Genomic DNA, 23,808 nt, shown 5'->3' with positions numbered 1-23,808 from the left:
ACAGATAAATACCACTGATATTGATCAGTAGCCAATGAATAAAAAATTACTAAATAATAAATGTTTTCCAAATTATGCCATACAAGAATTATACAAAAGGCGTAACATTTAGTCAATCAACTCAAATAGACATACCTTGACAGGTATAGGTTTGACATATACTTTGACAGATATAGGTTCGACATGAACCTTGACAAGTATAAGTTTGACATAGACCTTGACAGGTATAGGTTTGACATATACTTTGACAGATATAGGTTTGACATGAACCTTGACAGGTATAGGTTCGACATAGACCTTGACAGGTATAGGTTTGACATATACTTTGACAGATATAGGTTCGACATGAACCTTGACAGGTATAGGTTCAACATATACCTTGACAAGTATAGGTTTGACATGAACCTTGACAAGTATAAGTTCGACATAGACCTTGACAGGTATAGGTTTGACATATACCTGTTTGATATATAGCTTTGAAATTATCCAAATAATTAGAGACCCACAGTTGAAGTTAAACCTCCGAGTCTTAGTTTCATCAAATCGCTGTTAACTCATTTCAAAGATCTTCAACTGCCTCAAATTGTGTGCTCTTTATAATGATGTTGCATAATGCTTTCAATTTACAAAAGCGTTAAAAAAATATGATAATTTTTAGTATGAGTTCACTAAGAATTACTAAGATTTGAATTGAATGAAAAAAATTAACTAACAAAAATTTTCAAAGAGAGAAAACTAATTTAAAAGCGAAATTTGAAAATCAAGCTTTAAAGATCTATAAAATACACAAAGAGCAAGAATTGCCGTTTAGCCATAGCTGTTAGAGAGATTCAACAATGACCAATTACTTTCTAACTGTCTTTGATTGGTTCGTTTCATGCCCTTCATCTGCACTCTTTCTATCTCTCTCTGATGTAATGTTTCACCAAATTTCTTTTCTTAAAGTAAGTCTACACTTGAAAAATACTATTTTATTAATTTATCAAGTTGAGCTTTGTGTTGAGAACAACGATAGATAACTGCATCATTAGCCATCATAGTTTTCCAAATCTGGTGGAACTATTCGCTGCCGTTAAATGAAAAACTATAATAGTGGTGGATGAATGTGGTCCAGAAAAATACTAACAATGCGTGCATGATGGTAGCCTGTTTCTGCGGAGTTGTCCCCCGGTAAGAGCGGCGAGCAAAACAAAACTATTGTTTTGCTCAGCCCGCTCAAGGGGGGGTACAACTTTGCAACAACAGTTTGTCAAGACAGGCTAGCATCATGATGGATGAGAGCATGATGCTAATGGTAATCAAAAATTATATAGTGTAGCAGTGGTAAATGGAAAGTTTCAAAAATAATTGAAAAGAACATTTAAGCAAAATGAATTGTTATTGGTACATTTATATGGAAGACAAATTATTCAACTTACATGTATGTCTAGACCACCTATGGTCAAATGGCAGATCTAGATTTAAATGCAGATCTTTGTAGTTTTTGTGTGGATATTTCAAGTTGCCTGTCAAAAAGAGTTTTTGAAGTATTTTTTAAAAATTTGGTTTAAAAGATTTTTTGTAAACTTTTCTTAGAATTTTTGTAAATTCGTTGTTTTCATCAATAAGTTTTGTAAAAAGCAATCATAGAACACTACTCACAAATACTCACTTTCATGAACTTTAAGAGTCGCTAGCAGTAGCAAAAAACCGCGTTTTGATAGTATTGTGATGTCAAAGCCCCACTCATCATTTTCTCACTGATATCAGGCATATTTATTGCAGCACATTCATTCACTGATTTATAGTCAAATTATTTATATAAGCAAAAAGTTTTCAAATCGTGTTTGAGGCCTCGCTTTAAGATGTGCATAAGTAATTTCATGTTTATGAATGGTAAAAAATAAAAATGCACATCTTCAGCTCGTTGTGGATCTTTAATGCATCAGATTCGGCTGTAACGGATCCTGGCCAAAATCATTTGGCCATCCCTGGTCTAGACCATGAATAGTGCCAGCACTGAATATTGTTACTAATATGTTTAACATTGGGCCTAAACTAAGACAAATCAAATGCCTTTGCAAGCAGAGTTCTAAGCTGCTTGCTTTCAAGACAATGCATAGAATATTTGCACATGTCAACACTAAAATGTCGTCATGCTAAATACTATGTATTGATACTCATCATACTCTCATACTAAGGTAAGTGAATATTGATTTGAAAGAGCGATATTTTATACAAAAACAACATCAATAAAATGTGTAGTGGATAGTATCACTGATGGTCTACCAGCTTTATAGTAAAAGAGTAAGAAGTGATGCCACACTGAGCAAAATACGTCAACATTTTTGTAGTCAGAGCCATAACATCTACAGAGCCATACCACAATTATAGCACTATGTCGAAATTTTATTAATATATTAGCACTCAACAACAACAGCAACAACAACAACTCATCCTGTGTGACACTTCTGTACCGAATATGAATTCTATCGAATTCTACTTTTCTCACACCGGCTTAACTTTCCTTTGTTTAAAATTAACTTTCCTTGAGTTGTCTGAGTCGTCAACAAACAAATGCTTCTTTACAAAACTATAAAAACACCAGTTGTCTAATGTAATTAATTATTCCACAATCTATTTTGAACTTAATGAATTAAGTATTTGTTATTTTAGACAAGGAACGTAAATTGTATAAAGTAGGCATTTTGAAATTGTCTCATGCTAAACCTGTTGTTGGCTAGTTGTCAGAATAACAGCGTGTCATAGAGCCGTGTCATAGAGCCGTGTCATAGAGCCGTGTCATAGAGCCGTGTCATAGAGCCGTGTCATAGAGCCGTGTCATAGAGCCGTGTCATAGAGCCGTGTCATAGAGCTGAGTAAGCAACTACATGTACAATGTTATTAAATTAATTGGCTGCCGGTCATGCTGCAAGTAGATAAAAATTCATAGACACGTGTCTGCTTGAATTCAAGAAAAAGGAAATTTACCGATAGAATGATCCAATCGTTAACTTTAAACCTGTTGGTGCCTTTTCCTCCAGTTTTGGATACCCCAAAGGGCCATTCCTAACCAGACCTTTTAAGAGGGAATGATAACTCCTTAATAAAGATATGCCACATGTACCTTACTACACTCATCATATAATTTGATTAAGCTTTTCATGTTAAATATTGGAGTATTACTTCTACTGCACTTGAAGGACTTCCAATTGGTTACACAATATATAACTACAGAAGGCAGACAAATACTATTATTAGGATCATGAGATGCCATGATATAGACAAAGATGAAAAATGAACGCAAGATATTGCAGCATGTGTATATATGTATATCATAATGTAATTAAAAGGGACATTATGTACAGAAAATAAGATCTTTCTACATATGTAAACAAGTAGAGAGGTTTTATGTACAGCAGAAGACAGATTGCATCACCAAAGGAGATAGTAAATAGGTACATGCATGTATAACATTGATATTTTGAGAAACAATGACCTCCAATTACTGGTGCTTCAATGCATAGATAATTTCTATGTGGGGTGATATATCAATGGTTATTTAAAAGAGATTGTGGAGAAGGTAACGAAATCGTCAAACATCCGTCTAACTCCTCATCATCGTTATCAGTAGTTGTAGCCTGTGGAATCGGGTTGCCAGAGCCGACATAGTCATCACTAAACTGGGTAGACAGATGATTCGTACTCTGCTCATTCGTTCTTAAAAAGGCATCGATGAGAAGAGAAGGTGAATCGTGGCCTGAATTATAGGAATTTTCTTCTCCACTATGGTCAGGCACAGAATGTAAGTCTGAGTCTGGGACATGCCCCGACTGATCGGTCACGGCTGGTGAGGAACCAATTGCTGCCGTAGATAAAGAATCATTGGGTAGAGTAGGAGCCACCTCTTCATCGTCTGGCTCCTCAAGTGTCTGTAAATATTGTTCATTCATGACAGCATCCCGCTTCGCTTCGTCTATCGCCTGCATATAGCTCTTGGTCTTCTTTTTCTTATCAAACCTGTGGGAGGATATATAATATTATCAAACCTGTGAGCGGATATAAACTATTATTAAATTGCAAGCAGCCAGGGCATTGAAAATGTTTAAACAATGTACACAAAGATAGGAACTTCCTAGTTCTGACACATCGCTTCTCCACAGTTATGTACAGAAGTATAGGACCGCCTAATAATTTTTATAAGCCTGAACCATAGGTCTCAATAAGCCATTATAGTTGACAAAAATACAATAACTTTAATATAACATATATGATAAAAATATATTCCTTCAATTTGAAAAACAAACATTTTTCCGTGATCTTATTGTATCGTTTGCGAGTTACTTTGAAGTTTTCTTAAATGTTTGTCATTTTTACTTCCCTAGAAGTATATATTCAGGTAATTTTGATAGTTTAAGCACCTTTCACAAAACAGCATTTAGTAAAAATATTTACATTACATACTGCTGAGCAACGTAACAGCAAGTGTTTTCAGAGACTAGTAGATATGAAAAACAGATAGAGAAGATTCTGAGCATTAAAATGATACTAAGTTTTTGTATTATTGTCCTTTTTCAAGACAAATTACAACTAGTTATAATATAATATATAAGGTATTTTAGAAATACTAGACTATTGTAGGCGATCTTATACTTTTGCACAGGACTGTATATGCAGCAAATTTAGGTAGAATGGCCAATAAAATGAGAATTGTTATGAGATGATATATATCCTTGACACACCAGCATAGATGATATAGCTGAATATGACTTCCTGCTGATTTGATTTTTACAGAAATATTATTTTACTGAGGATCATTCACATTTTCTGTTTCATTTTATAGGGCAGATAATCAAAGTAAGCCTTCAAGTTTTTATCTAACACGGTGTTGGATAAGAAGGTGAGAGCATAGATTGACGTAGATAATTTGACGTAGTAAGCAAATATAAAAACTACATACCTTTTTGGGAAGTCCTCTAGAAATTGATATAGTTCTGAACAGGGCAGATGTGACTTGGTAGGGGAGCAATACCAATCTATATCGGCAGTGTGGCCCATCACCATGCCTTCCTTTGTTTCACTCACAGCAATGGCGCATACTCGCCCAGGCCACCAAGGAAAGCCAACGATTTTGCCCCATATAACATCACCGAGTGAGATGCGTTTACCTCCGGCACTCTCATATGTGGACACAAACCGTGTGGTCTTCTCGGAAATCAAGGACACGTCTGCTGAGAGGGTGGTGTCGCTAGGAGCCGCTTTAGATTTCCTGTTGGATTTAGGAACATACTTTTGCTTTCTTTGGTGAGTCTTAGTTTGAGCCTGAAAAGCCAATTCATTAGTAACCTCTGAGGCAGATGAACTTTCAACGCTGCCGCGGCGTTTGGAGCTAGTCGCGACAGCACTCGCGTCTTTGTGGTGCTTCCCCTGCTCCGGTCGTAAATCAATTGATAAGCCTTCAGCGCCAGAGTCCTCACTGAAAACGTCATTGCTACAGTTATTGACTGCCCCACTATCCGCCCACCCACTACTCTTTGATTCTAAATCTTTTGACAGACTCCCATTTTCTTCCAAGTGAATGTCTTGCTTTTTAGATTTCTTTGAATGTTTTCTACTTTTGTGCTTAACAGAATGTTTGCGCTTCTTGTATTCTCTTGGCTCAATCTCCATAACACTCGGTCCCTCTGGTGATTTAAATGATATGCGTATGGGCGGAGTCGTGAGAGGTACCGTCCTTTTTTGTTCTATGCCCTCCTTTCCAATAAAATTATGTTCAAGATCACTGTTGTCCGTGTCGAAACAGTGGGTCCTACACATAGAGCACAAGAATAGCTTCCCCTTGGAGTTCTTCCTACGTTCTCTCAATTGCCGTCGACTGTGATTACACAAAAGAGATGCAGACAAGCTAGAGCTCCGGCTTGGTATGATAAGTGGCTTCGTATGTAATTTAGAGTCAGTCTGGTAGGAGTACCTGCAACAGTAGCGAACAGCATTCATCAGAGTTATAACTGCTGATGCAAGAACTTTTCAAAGATTTCAATCAGCATTTTTGTTGTCAGTGTTTTCACATGGGGTTTTTCTGGGTATCATGGCTTCGAATGGTCTGGAAAACCATCTCAAAATATTAAAAACAAAGATTTTAATGTTCAATACATATAATTTTAAAAAGGTTGGGTCGTTTGTATCAAGATACAGTTTGGCAGATTCCTAAAAACATATTTGTTGTTAAGAATGCTAGTTGCCAATGCTCCTGTCATTGAACATGCAGATCTCTTGTTTGTCAATGCTTGTTGATTAATGTCAACATTGCTTAAGAGTTCTATGATCATCTGAATCAATCAAATTGAACAGGTTGTTAAAACATGTAAACCAACCTTTAGTAAAAAAAAGCTCTTTGTGTAATGTATGCAATCTGTAAAAGGATAGAGCATCAGATAGGCTATGCAAATGTTTCCAATAAAATGTTTGAGCTAATAGATTGTGGAACCGGAATCAGTAATACAAGTGTCTAAAACTCTCATGTATGTTAAAAATCAAATCTTTTGAGGCTTAAAAAGTTGGCTAAGTGTTGTAAAAACAACAGTGTGTGAGACTGACGTTTTTATAATAAATTGTTACGGTAGATGAAAAGTAAATTCAGTAATTACATTTAATAGCAATAAACTGCTGACTTTGGAATTATTTTTATAGTGTTACTGTTACACCATGCCTTATAATAACAAAAAGTGGTATTTGATAGACCTATACTCCTCAACAATGTATCTTTCAAAAACTTGATAGCCACACACTCGTAACATCAGCCATAAAATTTGTTTTCGTGGATTTGTACCTCAAATATAAAAACCTACCATGGCAACGCGTATTTTTAATAGAATGAACTTTTCCAGCTAGCCAAGTTGATAGTTTACCACATGGTGGTGTGAAAAATAAATGGACTTAAATAAATAACTATCCTACAAAACTTTATCATTGCTATTGTTCAGCACTCGAGGTGATTACATCCCTCATTAAACTCTTGTTGTTGAGTAGAACCCATACAAAATATAGATCAAGAGAGCTTAAACAATGCTAGATAAGTTTTAGCGAGAGTCAAACTTGGCAAGTATTTTTGACATTTTTACTCATTTTGACTAAAGTTGAACCTGTATTTTATTTGCATTCAAACTCATAGCAGTGATGTTACTCAGATCAAAGACGTTGTGTGAAACGATCCCCATGTCATTATGTTTTGCTGAATAGAAAATTGATCTTTGATTTTCAGTTTTTGTGCTAGCAAGCGGCACAAGTGTGCATTTTAAATGGTAAACTACTTCAAATGAGCTTTTAATAATATATCTTAATAAGGGAGAGTCAGAGCTTCATTCTGATATATAATAAGTGCAACTTTAAAGAATTGACTAGCAACAACGACACCATATTTATTGAAATTGGTCAAAATTCTAGGGCGGTACGTTTATTTTTCACACCGCTGTAAAGCTATAATCACAAAGGTTCATTATTATCATTAACTGGCACCACTACTCCATGCATGTATACCAAATGATTATAAATTATTCCTTTAGGATATTACTCCAGATCGCAATAACATCTGTCCTTCCCTTAACCATTCTCCCAAAATGTCTGGGATTTGTTGCTGTGACATTTTATTTAACGCCAACAATGTAATTTATGAATGCATTGATTTCATGGTAAACTGAAACAATAAATCGCAATACGTCTGTTACACATTCAGTGTATTTAAATTTTGTGTTCAACACCTTTTAGACATGTTTAAACTTCGTTAAATGTTTGTAGAATCTGATCACAGTTGTATTTTTTAGTCTTAAATTTGTTGCTCTTATTGAGAGCTTCCCATTTTATACTACAAAAACTATCTAATACCTAAGACAATACAGTCACAGCATTCAGCAAACTAAAGGTCTTTTTAACATCAAATTTAAATAAATATGAATAAATTGAAAAACTGCAAAATAATTAAATCACCCTAAATACACCTGAGCATCCTAAATCCTGCTTTGAAATTATAAAACAGAATCCCTTGAGCCCACATGGAGAACTTTTCAAAGGAAATGCCATAAATGATACCTTTGCTCGTAAGGGGGTATTTCTGTATGAGAAGAGGTCAGAGCATCACAACCGACTGGTTCCACTGTTATAGTTGATCTCAAGCTTTCCTGATTAGTCTTCTCTCTCGATGCTAGCTTAACCAAAGCTGGACCAATACTACAATACATTGTTTGGTGTGTCACTACTGTATGAACTACTAAACATTACAAACAATAGCGAACAGAAGGCAGGAAAGTTTTTACCCAAACGGTCAACACCTAAAAAAACTATTCCATTTTGGAAAATTCTGCAGGTTTCTTAAATGCCGTGACGACTACCGATAGCGATAGTGACACAAACAAAAAGTAATAGTGACCATGACCACATCAACAAAACGGTGTTTCAAGGGGCAGTAAGTCTGTAAAAAAAATGATTGTTATTATTCTAATCATGGCTTGGTGACAGATTTATAGCTAACTATATAGATTTGCTATACAGGCCTATCTATATAAATATTTCCACACTTTCATAGAATTTAGAACTATTAAGATAGCTAAACGATGTTACCAACTGACTTTGTGCGTGCATATGTGAAAGCACAACACCGTTAGCTTACTAAAGAGACTACAAAACATTAATCTAATTACAAATATAATCGCAAAATTAAGATAAACAGAATACTTCAAGATGAAACAAATTAAATAGCCGTCATTATATTAGCATCAAAATCGTCAAACCGGACAACAACATGAGAACTCTTAACCTGATACAAGGACCCCATCATATGATATTTATACGTTTCAATGTTGGCATTGCCAGCAGGCATTACGTGTATGTCACAATTTCCATTTCCATAACATTTCCATAATTAATTTCAATATTTTTTCCATTTCCATAACATTTCCATAATTCATTTCAATATTTTTTCCATTTCCATAACATTTCCATAATTCATTTCAATATTTTTTCCATTCCCATAACATTTCCATTATTCATTTCCCTATTTCATTTCCATATTATTTCTATTTCCCTAACATTTCCATAATCCATTTTCATATTATTTCCATTTCCATATTTCTAAAATAAAATTTCCATATCCATTTCCATAAAATTATGGAAATACAGTGAAACATGGATAACTCGCCCACGGATAGCTCGAACACATGGTTAATTCGAACGGTTTCTTTGGTTCGTTCCCACGTAATGATAAATTGCTATAGATAACTCGAACTCAACACTGTTAACTCGAACTGTTTTATTCCCAACGGCTACCGAAACGGTTGTTATCGCTTTAGAAAATCACTTTATTCCAAGCCATAGAGGTAAACCTCAACTTTTTGTAATTCATAAGCGTCGTTATTACCACCATCAGCAAAATATTTTTGTCAACGACTTTTCTAACGGTTTGGTGAAATTTGATTTATACCAAACATCCTCTTATATTAGCGATATTATATTAGCGATCGCCCTTCGGAAGCAAAGTAAAGTGAGGTAATCTTTGCATAAACTTCAATAAAAATCGGCAAAATTGATCGTGGGTAAAACGCTCAAAAGAAAAAGATGTCTTTTCTTTTGAGCATTTCAACATCGATCAAGTTTTGCCAATGTCAATCTAAAAAACGTCCTGGCAATAACGTCACCTCAAACAACAAACCAATCTCAAATGATAGAGAAATCTCTATACTTTTTGATAAAAACGTTTTAAACTTTACATTAGAAGCATTTAATTTGAAACAAGCCATTTGTGCTTTTGATTTATATTATAGTTTGTATATGTACATGTATCTACTAATAAATAAGTAAATACATGGACTTGTGACAGTGCTCTGATAACTTGAACGCTCTGATAATTCGAACACTTTCGCTCGGTCCCGTGAAGTTCGAGTTATCCATGTTTGACTGTATTTATGTTTATGAAAATTGATATGGAAAAGTAAACATTTCTATAATATGCTTAGCGATCCCTGATGTATACACTTAGCACTTTAAATATTCTTTATTTCAAATATACACCTATATAGACATATTAGCCAGTATAACTTGCCTCTGTTTATATCTTGGATTACACGTATGTTACAATTTCCATTTCCATCATTGACTCCCATATAATTTCCATTTTCATAACATTTCCATAACTCATTTCCATAATATTTCCATATTATTTCCATTTCCATAACATTTCCATAATTCATTTTCATATTATGTCCATTTTCATAATTCATTTCCATAACATTTCCATATTATTTCTATTTCCATAACATTTCCATAATTCAGTTCTGTATTATTTCCATAATTATTTCTATTTCCATAACATTTCCATATTTCTAAAATAAAATTTCCATATCCATTTCCATAAAATTATGGAAATATTTATGTTTATGGAAATGGAAAAGTAAACATTTCCATAATATGTTTAGCGATCCCTGATCGCCAGGCAAAAATGTCGTATAGAGGGTATATAAACCTATAGTAATTATTTAATGCAAACAACCCCTGGTGAAAAAACATCAAAATTTTATATCCATGTACGTACTTTATATATTAAAAATTAGTAATAAAATTGTATGTTAACCCTAAGAACTATAGCTATTACCAGTAATTAGTGTATTTAGTAGTAATGATCTGCAATAAAATGTAACATAACAACGTACCGTAAAACCTCTAATTGAATACCACCTCTATTTGACTGCCACTATTATAGAAGACTAGTTGACAGATAGAGCCTCACCCTTTAATTGAACGCCACCTCCATTTGACCGCCACCTCCATTTGACCGCCCACTGACAGTCTTTGATTTTTACAAACTTATAACTAATAAATAAATGATCAGTAGGAAAGTGTCTACAAAATCGGACTAATAATGACACGATTACATCAATAACTAATCTTTCGTTTTTCTGTTCATATCGAAGTCCAATTTCCAATTCCAACGCTTTTTGCTTTTCGTTAGAACTTTGAAAGCAACTCCGTAAAATCTATTAATAGCTGTATCAGGCTAATAGTAGTTCCTTGTCTAACATGGTCTTGATACTTCGACGTATGTGAAAAATGGTTCACATTTACAATGGTATATGAATAACTAGTTTTAGGGTGAAAGTTGTGCTTAGCATGCGGCTAAAAGTTTATCATTATTTGTGCGAAATGCAACACTAAAAGCTTTGCTCGGCCAAAAAATTGTTTGAACGCTAACATCGACTAGTTCAGCAGTGCAGAAGAAGAGTTGAAGTCAGAAATCATCGTGAAGATATTAAACAACAAGAAGATGTTCATTCTACCAAAAGTAACAATCAGAACGTAATTGGCCGAGCAAATGATGCAAATATTTTTGTTTAAAAAATGTGAATTTTTGTTTCTGCATGTATTATAAGTATAGTTCGTTTATGTCACTTGTTCTTGAATATATATTTGTAGCCTTTGATAAATAATTATTATATAACATATAAATTTGCAGATTTATAGCATAAGATTTGATAGCATCTTTACAGTTATCTTAACTCGGCTTACAATGGATCGACGCTCATAACCTCTCTTGTATTGCATATAAAAAGCCAGTTTTGGCTGCAAACTGTAGCAAACATATCAATGAGTGCAATGAGCTTCTATGCAAATCTGTTAAATATAGTTATTAAATAAAAAGATGCCTTCAAGTCTAGAATGAAACCAAAAAACTTTAAGTTCCAACAAATGGCAAAGCAGAGCATATGCTATAATATCATCGCAAGTTAATTGCAAGTAATAGATATCAACTGGTAAAGATATTTCTTGGCTTCCCAATGCATATTAATTTAGAGATCTTTGTCAAGTTGGAGCTAAGTTAGCAGATTTATAGCAGCCAAAAGAGTTAACGTCGCTCCGCCCAAAGAATAGTGCAAAATATAGGTGAGATTTGCTTCACCAGTAAGAGGGTAAAAGTTATCTTCCCAAAATCCTGACAGGACATTTGAAAAATACGGCACCAGCCTCTATTTGACAGCCACTATTGAAGAAAGATTGAAAAATACAGCGTGATGGCATTCAAATAGACGTTGTATGGTATGTACATACTATGTGCAGTATGTACCTTGGGGAGTTCTTACCTTCGAGACAGACATATAACATAAACTTTGAACTTAATTCAAATAAATTTATCTTACTCAACAAACACTTAAGCTAGGTTTTTGTATGTATTTTGCTAAACATTAAGTTTGCCATCGTCTTAATTTTTATTACCTGTTTCCAGTTTCCTATAACTAATAATGCTAAGAAAGAGCAAGCATCGTAACTCTTTCAGGCGTTGTAGGAGGGACTTCGGCAAATAGCACATTGGCACCTTCGTCATTCTGACATATTCAGCACACCGACAGCCAAATTTGAATTTCGTGAGAAACTTCTGTTGATGTCATATGGCAGGGACGAAAAACATCATGTTCCATATGGTAAGGCAAAAAAATTGTATAATAGGGACATCGGAATCCGGGAGGGGGGGGGGTGTGTGCACTGTACTAATTTGAATTGCAAATAGTAGCAGTAAACTAATACATGTGATTAAGAATCTATAGTAAAATTTAAATACTGATCTTTGGATTTGAACTTATGGTACATCAAATAATGTATCCTCTTATGATTTATTGCAGCGATGAATGTCAGAATCAATTCCAAGTTCCTAAATCGGTGTTTGTTTAGGAGGAGAGTCCCTGATAATTTTTTCTCTGCATTTCCAAAAGCATATGTATGATATCATATTTTGTATAAGCCAACAAAACTATTTAATTGTTTTTTTTATCAATTTTATATATAGCCAATAAATTTCATTCAAGTATTTAGACCAGAGAAGCGTATTCTATCGGCATTAAACTAAATTGAAGCATAAAATTTGGTTTGCTAGATCGGAGACATTCTTAAAGTTCATATACGTAAATTGAATGCAAAATTTGTCTTCTATTTTAATCCGGGCATGATGGTGATACAAATTATAGTGAATGGTACTGACGCCTAAATAGATAAAAATAATATAACAAAATGCTTTCCAATTGATTTATGAACAGACCTGCCAACCCAAGAGTGGGGCAATGCGTGAGATTTGGTTTTGGGGCAATTGATGTATCAATGATAGTATATATAAAATTGTGGAAATTGGGGCAAAAATCTCACGCATTTTCATTTTTTCTTTTGGGGCGATTGCGTGAGTCTCATGCCCAATGCGTGAGAGTTGGCAGGTATGTTTATGCAGTAGTAGTAAGTTGTAGCATTAATGAGTGCATTTACCTACAATGAATTTTAGCAACTATTTACAAGCTCCTGTCCGATGTAAAGGAATGTCACTATCTACCAAAGAAAGGATTGGCTAATTCTGTTACATTATTTACCAAAAGTCTTATACTGACCTTTTTACAGTTATTTGCAATCAGAAGCCGGTCATTTATATAAAGTAAAAACGACAGTGGTCTCAGCACAGAAATCTGAGACGCTCCGACATACACGTGGATACGCAGAGTGTAACAGTCATCAACAGACACTCATCTTCACACAAAAGTTTTGTTAGTGAAAAAGTTTTCTCCAGTAGACTAAAATTTTACTTATGTTTTTATAGTTACTTATAACTCCAATATAAATAGCCAAAATGTATCAATTTTGCGCAAAAACAAGTGCGATTCTTTAGTAATCCACTTTGACATCCAGTTTTTCCCTTAAGGCAAGCATAATTCCATAAATGACGATAAAAATAATAAATTTACATGAAACAAATGTAAGTGATATCGGTTAGTAAGCATAGATCTAGCGGCGTGAACGCTAGCGACTTGCGCCAACCTGCCATCACCTTTAAATACCTTGGATTAGATGCATCCAACAAAACACCGGTGTATATTATGCCATTGAATTTAGTACGAATAACAAGCGCACTTTTGGTAGCGACAATAATGTTAACCAAATGCTTGGTTCCCTCTAACTCGTTGTAATACTGACAATCTTTTATGTCATTTTCTGTAGTCCGCGGACAACTATCTACCATTTTGTGCAAGGTCACATGACCTTGGATATATCATCGACAAATTATTTTCCTGACAAAGCTTTGTTGGCACTTTAACGGATCTATGACAAAGCTTGGCAAAAGAAGCTATTGCATAGAGCAACTTTTACCTTTTAGGGATTATTTTCTCTATGTAACGTTACTCGTGTTTCGACACTAATCCTTAGCCTCTGTTTTACAGTTAATTCAAAAAAAACAGTATGCAGTTTTAAACACGTGTTATTTATGGCCAAAAATAATTCATAATTAAATAATAACAACTCATGTAATATATATTTAACAATATTTGAGTTGAAACTTGAACAGCCTCAATTTAGTTCAATGTCGCTTCATAGAGAACCTACACTATAAAATACGTAGCCAGAAAAATACGCAAAACGCGATATATCGCGATACCATTAATTGGGCGGAGCCGAAAGAGACTATGGGCCACTATGTAGCGTTAAATTAAACACAAAGTAGAAATAGTTAATTAGCTAAAAATTGTTTTTAGTTACAAAATAATTGTTTGCTGTTTATTTTGTCACTACTTATCTTAACTGCTCCGTTATAAAGCAACTATGTAGTTTACGATCAACAGTACTCGCCTTTTTTGGACGTGACGTCATTAAGGGATCATTTTGCTGGCTACAATATAAACTCCACCTACATATGCACGCGATCTCAACGCACATACTTCCGTAGTAATCGCTTTGCTTTATTGATCGTTAGAGTCAGAATTTTGAACAGTGTAGCGTTTTGCTAAGTGCTATTTAGAGTAACTTCAAATATGTCTTTTGCAGGTTTCAAAAAACAATATAATAAAGTTAACCAGGTAAGACTATTGAAACATAAAGTTTTATGCACCACTTTTAAGATGGTTTTCTATCATAGGTGCTCAGAAAACAAGCATTCGCAAAATATTTTTGAACTGTTTTAGCTGACAGTTTATCTGTTTTATATTTAATGTAGCGCTTAACCATATTAATTGTTTTTAGTTAAGTTTTTTGCACAACAATATTAGGAATAGCTTGAATTGGCTAGTTGTTGTCATAAAGCTAGAGTTTTATTTCACTAATTGTATTGCGTGGAAGGGTAGTTAATATTGATATCGTTAATTTCTTAATATTAAGTTCGACTAAGTCGAAATAACGCCGAACGAACGCAAATGCACTAATCACTGTTATTTTCAAAGTTTAAGTTATATTAAAATGCAATACAAATGGCTGCATGGCAGATTTTCTTATTACTGGAGCTATCAATAATAAACGGAAACCTCGTAGAAATTAGATATTGGTAGTCCACGTTTGTGCATTATATGCATATACTAGGTGAATGCCCGGGTAATATAAAAGTCTTTGGACAGAACATTCATTTTTCTTTGACATATACAGTTACCATTCTAACTTAAACTCCATATTATGAGACAAGGTTTTTTTTGTGTGCACTTCAAATGAATTGAGAAAAAAATAAAACAATTGTAAAGGTTTTCAAACTTTTTCAAACAATTGTAACTTTTAAATTTCATATCATATAATAAGTGTATTGTTGAAATAAATTAGGATGAAAAATAAAATTGTGAAGGTTTTAAAATGTAAATGTGAAATCATTAGCAAGTAATGACTAAATATAGTCTGTTTTGCTACGATTACAATGAAACATTATTTGGCATAGAATTATATGATTTTAGTGTTGCATCATAAGGTGAACATATCATATAGATGTATAGAGTGGTATAAAAACCCATAGTAATTATCTAATGCAATCACTTCCTGGTAAAAATCATCAAAATCATCGTCATTAAAAATAGTAACAAAACAATATGTTAACCTTAATAACTATAGTTACCTACAATAACTTTAGTGCATTTTGTGGATATGACCTGCAAGAAAATGTAACATTACGTTGTACTATGTGCAGAGTTCTTGCCTTCGAGACCGACGTGTAACATAAACGCTGAATCTAACTTAAACAAATTTAGCTTACTAAACACATACTTGAAGGAAGTTTTAGAATGTATTTTAGTAAACTTCAAACTGCTAACTAAATTTTATTACTTATCTGTTTGTAAACCCGTTTTTACCTTAACGAATGACGCAGAACCGAGATACAATCATCAAATTTTGATTTCGAGAAAAATTATTGTTGATACCGTATGGCAGAAAACAAATTCACCCTAGTATAGTGAGGACGAAAAAGCATCTTGTTTCATAGAGTTAGGTGAAAATATATTTCATAACAGGAGCATCGTAACGCCTAGGCGCAATGTATCAATGAAATTAATACGTTATTTAGCGTGTGCGGTGAAAAGGGTATACGATATATGATAAGAGCTACATAATTGTAAGGACCGAGTAGCTCAGTGGTTAAATGCGTGGTTCAACACTTGTGATCGCAAGCTTCGTGAGTTCAAATCCAGCACAAATCAAGCTTTTCATTCCAAAATTTGAATAGCTATAAAACTACACTTGTCTATAACTGGACACACCGATTCACAGAATAACACACACACAAAAACCTAGATTTATACATATAGATTATATGCAGTGAAGCCTCGGTTGTCGAACACAATCCGTTCCAAAAAGTTTGTCTAAAACCGAGTTGTTCGAGATCTGAAACAATCTTTCACATTAGAATTTATATATGTAAATTTTAATCTGTTCCAAGCCGATTTAACAACTTTGGTAAAGTATTTTTAACATTTTACACCATAAACTGTACTGTATACTGCATACTATAAATAAGAACAGGTAGATATAGATCGTGTTTAATTTTGATTAAAGATTTTCTATCTATGATAATGAAAAAAGAAAACAAAAAGTAAACATTTCGTATGCATTGCTCTTAAAACATCGAAAAAATTAAAGATTACGATACAATACCATAAATCGTAGAAATTGATAATGAAACAGCAAAAAATGCAACAGATCAGTTACATCAAAAGTCGCGTGAAAAAGAAAATAGAAACAGCAATGGGACGTTTACTTCCCATCTTTGAAGAAGAATCCTTCTCCAAAACAATTTAGGGTAACTCGACTGAGAGAGTTGTTTCCCTAAAAAATCTCTTCGCCAGAGGCGACGTCATCCCAGATAGTTCCTTCTTATTTGTAAAAAATCCATGACGCGGAACTTCTCATTTTGTTTGAGAAATTTCCGAAAGTGGCTCATAACCACATCATTAAACGTATAAACTTGCTGTTTCTGGAGCTGTTCGGAACGTTTAATTCCAATGCGCATGCTCCGGTTTGGTCGAGAACCGAATTTATGGTCGAGATCCGAGACGAACAAATCTCAAATTATTTGGTCGAAAACCGAGTTGGTCGAGAACCAAAGTGTTCGAAAACAGAGGTTTCACTGGATTCTGATTTAAATGCGCCTGAGATTATCTCATTGTTGTTTGCTACAAATAAACAGTAATTTAATTATTGTTCATCAGTAAGGTAAGCTAAAATGTGGCAATTGCAAACCAGTATATTCAAATACCTATCAACTTGTTTTAACAAAAACCTATGCTCTGCAATAACGCCTTTGTTTGTTGCTGCTTATTGAAAGGAGCATCGTATGCTAGTTTTCTATCGCTTTTCATATGATAGTACCTTTAACTCAACTGGTTCAGTGACTGCAATACTTGCCATCGAACTAGCTTTCAGATGAAAAGATAAACATAATCATTCCATTCAGTGATGACCGAAAGCCCTTCAGCTCCTTCGAAAACAATATGTTGTTTGATATGTCCCCTCATTTGTGAATTATATTAGCCAAAACTTACGGCTTTACTTAACCTTAAAGGTTGACTTACAACAACTTTCACATTACAGTTATTTGGTATTAAAAGATTCACCATGTCTTACACTGCTGTGTTGTAGGTGCAAAATATGTGGAAATGTGATTACAAGCTCTTAAAAGCTCAAAAACGAACAGTTGATCGCAGCCGTAGATTGGAATCAGTTTATTTCTCTGACGTAGTCATTACATTTGGTTATTGTTTTGTCACGTGATGTTCTCAAGTAAATTGAAAGGCCAATAAAAGGCTCAATATAAAACTTTTCGTAGTACTAGTTTATAACAAACTCTTTGGGTTTTCCCGAAGACCCCGTATCAAATATAGATGCTCGCTACTTTATATCATGTGGCCCATACTTCGCGAATAATTTCTGCAACATTTTTCGATTATCACAGGGGTACTGCACTTCTCATGCTGCCATAATATGTAGAGTGATTCTGTAGATGTCATTGTGATGCTGTAGATATCTTGGTGATTCGGTAGATGTCTTGGTGATGCAGTAGATATCATGATGCGGTAGATGTCATGGTGATGTCATAGATATTATGGTGATGCTGTAGAGATCATGGTGATGCTGTAGAGATCATGGTGATGCTGTAGATATCTTGACTGTTTAACATTTTAGGCAGTATTTACTAGCCACTGGATTACCTGATATCAAACTAAAATTTCCTTTTTATTTGCTAATGCTTAGAATGCAGTTAATTTGTATTCTGTTTTGAGAGTTGTCACAGTCAGCAATAAATTTGATAAGCGGGCAAGACTGGAATGAAGAAAAGACAGGAGGCTTCATCAGCCATTTCTTATCGATATTCATGGATTCACATCTATAGATATGCAAGGCTGGTGTAGTTGAGAATAGTATTGCAGGCTGCAGGTGTTACCGCTTCATTTTGTACATAGAGATAACATCCCACTTGTTCAAAGGTTATCATTTATGGTTGTTAATTTTATCAGACGGTCTCTACTATTGGTTTTAGCTTGTGAGTGAAAAGATAGGAGGAGCGAAAGGAACAGAACTTGATGATGACTATCTCGAAATGGAAAGGGTATGTCGAGTGGCACTCATTGGCTAAGACCATTTTGAACTAATGAACATGTCATTTCTATGTCAATGATTTGCTTCAGTAACTTTCAGCCCCTTCTCTTTTCGACATATAGCAACAGTACATGCATGCTGTTATATACTGACATATATATACACTGTATATGCATACTGTTGCTAATTTTATTTGTTGGATTCTGATGAACTACATGGGTGATCCCATAGTTGAGCCTATTGTAACCATATGGTAGAAATTAATGATTTGCACTGGCTACTTAACGTACTACACCTACACTTACACCTACTTAACGTGTCCTAAGGTGACTATTAGATTTTAATAACTATCATTATTCATTTGATAAACTTCTTTGCCCATTGTATTTGGGCTAAAACTGTGCCTAGAAGTGTGATTCAATTTTGAAATAGTCAAATTAGATATTTTTTAGGGTAAGCAGGGCAGGGTTTATTCTTTTTTGGATTTTTGGTAAAGCTAATTTACAAAACTCCTGCTTAATCCAGCACAATTCGTATGTTTAGTCCACAACTTTTTTTTTACAGGCTTTTCACACGACTGGTGGAATTGCGACATAATAAGATTGTGGCGCTCTAGAGTGACTGTAGCAATTCTGAGTGACCGGTTCCCTTCCATTAGTGTAAATCAATATTTGGTAGGATTGAGAGTCATAAGTCATAGTATTAGCAATTGTATGATTGAACTAATCGATTTACTTCCTCTTTAGCCTAGCACCATGAGTGCCAGCAGCAACCGCTTTAACCCGAAACTATATATGTAGCTATATATGTATGTCTGTTGGTACGGTGGTATGCGGCATGAAATACAAGCTCCCACTCCCCCGAGATATGTAGGCCTATCTATCTTTTGTGCAAATCTGCCAAACAGACACTATATAGCAAACAGACACTATATAGCATAGGGCAAATATATTTTCTTGCGCGGTAAATTTTTATTGTAGCTCATTTCAATATAGCTACTTGGCACATTCGCTGTGCTTGATAAACACTCCTACTATGTCTCTGAGCCTACTCAGGTTGGTAGCTAAATATAGAATGTTGGTTGGGCCCAAGAAGCACAATATCTAGGTCACTATCAAATAAAGGTTTCTCTTACTCCTAAATACAACAATAGGTAATAAGCTTTTAGCTTCTTTGTTCTGTGAAAGATGTTAAGAAGATTGGAGTGCATTAACACTTACAATAATTCTTTACTAAGACATGCATGCTTAGCTTAGGATGAAGTTGGTTTTATGCTCTTGCATGCAAGCCAGCAATTATTGAGAGACCTAAAAAGGATGCAAAACTAGTGAAGCGGCAGCAGTGCCGTAACTTTATACTATAATCGTTTATTCTAGAAAACTGACGTCACGGATAAGCTGGTCTCCGAAATCATTAATAAAACTCAAGAGTTTCTTCAGCCCAATCCAGGTAGTTACCAGTTAGTTTTTGTTCAGCCGCTGTCTCCAATCATTAAATGCTAAAGGCAGCACATTTGTAAGCTTACGGCGGGTTATGGTTTGTTTTTGAGCCAATAGTCAGGACTTGGTTGTTGATACTGCTCTAAATTTATCGAGTTGTGGCTTTGACTCTGTGTAACATGTTTTGTTGATGCTTTGATTGTGACAATCAGTTTAGCAGCGATGTTGTGGCATTAGGCATCAGAATTTGACGTTTCAGTACTCTGTGATGACTGCCGAAGTTTTTCAAAAGTTAAAACAAGAAACCAATAAAGCAACAAAGATTTAGATTTGTTCCTTTCTACTTTACATAAATACAAATCCTTGACTAACAATCACGCACTTTTTAGCAGTCCTGCATTTGATTTTTTTAGCTTTATGAAAGGTGAAAGGAAAATTTTAATTAATTGGTGTAAGAAAAACCCTCTCATTTTTTATGTTGAAATGTATAACACAAGTTATTTGAAGTTATAACATGTTTTATGTAACGCAATGACACATTTTGACTTTTTTCTTATTTCGCTTGAAAGGCACCACACGGCCTCAAGACAGTACTTCCTTGTTCTATCTGGTTATTTTTTTGTTTTATATTTGATATGCTGTGGTTTATCCAGATGATGCTGTGTCTACTGGCAGCATTTTACATACTAATGTCTACACTGGCAATCTGGGACGAGCAGTTACATAGCACTCCTTTGAAAAGCTTCCAAGCTGTCACTCACTATTTTAACCGACTCATTTCAAAGCTAAAGTGTGTTGGCATTCAGGTTTCTACGATGAAATTCATTCAGTATTCTCTGTAAATATAAATGTACGATCTCTATGAGTGCCTTCTCGCTTGAATGATCTGGTTCTCACGGAATGATCTAGTAGTCTAGTGGAGTGGTAGTCGTTCCGCGAGATCGTGAAGCTTTGTGATATGCTTAGCTGGAATCACACCATCAATGATTAGTTTGCCTGTCGGCCTTGATTTTCCCTTGGTAATTTTTCTTACATTCCTCTTAGTATTTTACTCCTACATTTTACATAGACTGATACATAGACTGATACATAGACCGATGCATGGACCGATACGTAGACCGATACGTAGACCGATAGTGCATTCATAAGCCATATACTGATAGTTTAACCCTTTTTCTGAATGTTCTGTTGCTTGCTTCTTCAGCTACTAGAGCCAAACTCGCTACACAGGCAGCCCTGTCTAAGATGAAAGGTCAGCAGCGTCACCTGGTATACACTCAGCCCGAGTCAACGCTCGGCGACACCCTGTCAAAGTATGGCGCCGAACTAAGTGAGGGCTCACCTTCAGGCTTCGGTAAGCTGCAGTTTTGGTTATGGAAAACTGTTTCTTTTTAACAACTATCTTTTCTTTGTATATTAATCTTCATTACAAGTGAGTAGTTAAATGGTTGCGCTTTAACAAAGCCTACAATTTCCTATCTAGTTGTCATCATTGGTATATGACAGCGTATTTTTCCATCTGCATATCTTAGCCTTTATAATTGACATCCCGCTCTATTGTGATCTCGGATAGCAAGTCTGCACTATTGTATGAAGCCTATTGCTAGAGTATGATGGACCCCCTTCCTTTTTTTATCTATAGCATGGTTTTCAACCATCAACAATTCTTTTGATGTGGTATAAAGCGTGCCTTTTCCAAAATGCTCAGGCAGCAAACTATTGTCCGCTCCGTCACGCTGTGTTTTCAGCAGAAGAAAAATATCTAAAATATACAAACATATGATAGAAAAGCATGTGATTTAGTAAACTTGACTATCAATTATAGTTGATATTTTTGCTGTTTGGTTTGACAGCCATCAAGAATGGCTGCTTTTTCCAGTATCATTTAAATGGATGCAACCGATCATACGAATTTGTATTCTTCTGAATATTCTCGCAGTGTTATCTGTTTTACCAAGCAGTCGCATTCATTCTTTAGTCTGAGGGCAATTGACATTGTGGTCCATATTAGTGAAGAGATCGGCAATGGTACTGAAGGAACTAAAATTATCCTTGTTGTCCTTCAAGTAGTGCCCTGTTTTTTGTCTTCAGTCAGTAGCAGCTGATTGCATTATCCTGTTTTTATCGTTGTTATGGCTGTGAAGTGCTGGAATAATATAGTAGTTAAATGAATGCCTGGGTACATTTCATTGGTTCCACAAAGAATCTTTGAGGATTATTGTCAAACTTTACCCATAAATAGTGTTTTTTGTCTTTCAATAATGTTTTTTGTTTCAACATATTTTTTATATAGTAGATAGCATTTAATATGATTCATCGTCACTAATTCCAAAGATGGGTAGTATGAGATGGGCGATGCAAGATGGGTGACGCCAGACACGGGCGACGCGAGACACCGGCGACGCGAGACACGGGCGATATTTTTGTTCTTCAGTCCCAATGACATTACATTGGATGCCCGAGTACAGTAGACGCTCCTATAATGTATAACTCCTATAACGTAGATTCTAGATAATGTAAAGAATCCATGTCGGGTTTTTGCTTCATGCTACTTCCCTAAAAATTCCCTATAAAGGTGAAGTCAGCGCGAATTCTCAGATTTGATTTGCATAACGCGCGTCTTGTGGTTAGCCTTAAAAACATCGCTTTCCTTCTTACCGCACTTGAGAGACAAAATGACGTATAGAGTTATTTCTCTATATACTAATACTCTGCCAGCCGAGTTCGCCGTGAGAAGTCGTCAGGTGTGTCGATAAAGCACAGATAATAAGTAGCTACACAATTATTCCGTGTAAGAGTTGGAGTGTCGGTCTACCGACCTGAATGTCACCAGTCGGAATATCGTCAAAAGCTATCTTTTATTATAACCTTGAACCTTTTTGACGGATAGACGGATGGACAGATAAATACCGCTCTTATTATAGTGAAATTATATTTTTGCTTTACTGTATTTTAGACATCATTTTTATGGTTTTCCTTTTGCAAAAGAAACCTTACTGTCTAGCATGCAAGAAAAACCCGAAGTAAATTGACAGCGACGGTGTGCTTTCTCCTTGAAGGTTGACCTGCAACAAAATTCACATTACAGTTATTTGGTATCATAAGATTCACCATGTCTTACTCTGCTGTGTTGTAGGTGCTAAATATGTGGAAATGTGATTACAAGCTCTTCAAAGCTCAAAAACGAACAGTTGATCGCAGCCATCACAAAACCGCCGTAGATACAAATCAGTTTATTTATCCGACGTAGTCATTACATTTGGTTAATGTTTTGTCACGTGATGTTCTCACGTAAATTGAAAGGCCAATAAAAGGCTCAATATAAAACTTCTCGTAGCACTAGTTTATGACAAACACCTCGGGTTTTACCGAAGACCCCGTATCAGATATAGATGCTCGCTACTTTACAGTTTTGTTTCGGCTTGGTCTAATTGTCTAGTCGTAATCTGATCATGTGATCCATACTTCGCGAATAAATTCTGCAGCAATTTTCGATTATCACAGGTAACCAACAGGCTCGTCATGTTTATCAGAC

General features: G+C 35.0%; 2 protein-coding genes across 2 annotated transcripts in view; one reads left to right on the top strand and one right to left on the bottom strand.

Moving 5' to 3' along the window:
- Positions 1-3,288: 3,288 nt before the first annotated feature.
- Positions 3,289-14,014, bottom strand: LOC137405678 (uncharacterized). Its single transcript, XM_068092021.1, has 4 exons — positions 13,833-14,014; positions 8,065-8,202; positions 4,940-5,950; positions 3,289-3,999 (listed from the first exon to the last, which is right to left on the bottom strand). Exons 1-4 carry the CDS (start codon positions 14,012-14,014, stop codon positions 3,531-3,533), a joined length of 1,800 nt encoding a protein of 599 aa, XP_067948122.1. The 3' UTR covers positions 3,289-3,530.
- A 691-nt stretch (positions 14,015-14,705) lies between these two features.
- LOC137385692 (endophilin-A3-like) overlaps positions 14,706-23,808 on the top strand; it is a 17,882-nt gene continuing 8,779 nt past the window's right edge. Inside the window, exons 1-4 of the mRNA XM_068072219.1 lie at positions 14,706-14,846; positions 18,776-18,844; positions 20,211-20,283; positions 21,478-21,627. Coding sequence (XP_067928320.1) covers positions 14,802-14,846; positions 18,776-18,844; positions 20,211-20,283; positions 21,478-21,627 — 337 coding nt within the window. The 5' untranslated portion in view covers positions 14,706-14,801. The remainder of the gene's footprint in view (positions 14,847-18,775; positions 18,845-20,210; positions 20,284-21,477; positions 21,628-23,808) is intronic.

Source organism: Watersipora subatra, chromosome 1, assembly GCF_963576615.1.
Source record: "Watersipora subatra chromosome 1, tzWatSuba1.1, whole genome shotgun sequence".
Classification (NCBI taxonomy): domain Eukaryota; kingdom Metazoa; phylum Bryozoa; class Gymnolaemata; order Cheilostomatida; family Watersiporidae; genus Watersipora; species Watersipora subatra.
This window is presented reverse-complemented; position numbering and strand designations above follow the sequence as displayed.

Coding starts and splice junctions, on each gene's coding strand:
- LOC137405678 (XM_068092021.1), bottom strand. CDS start 14,014: ATGGTAGATAGTTGTCCGCGGACTACAGAAAATGACATAAAAGATTGT. Junction 8,203..13,832: donor TTGGATGCATCTAATCCAAG/GTATTTAAAGGT, acceptor AATGTATTGTAG/TATTGGTCCAGCTTTGGTTA. Junction 4,000..4,939: donor CTAGAGGACTTCCCAAAAAG/GTATGTAGTTTT, acceptor ATCCTCCCACAG/GTTTGATAAGAAAAAGAAGA.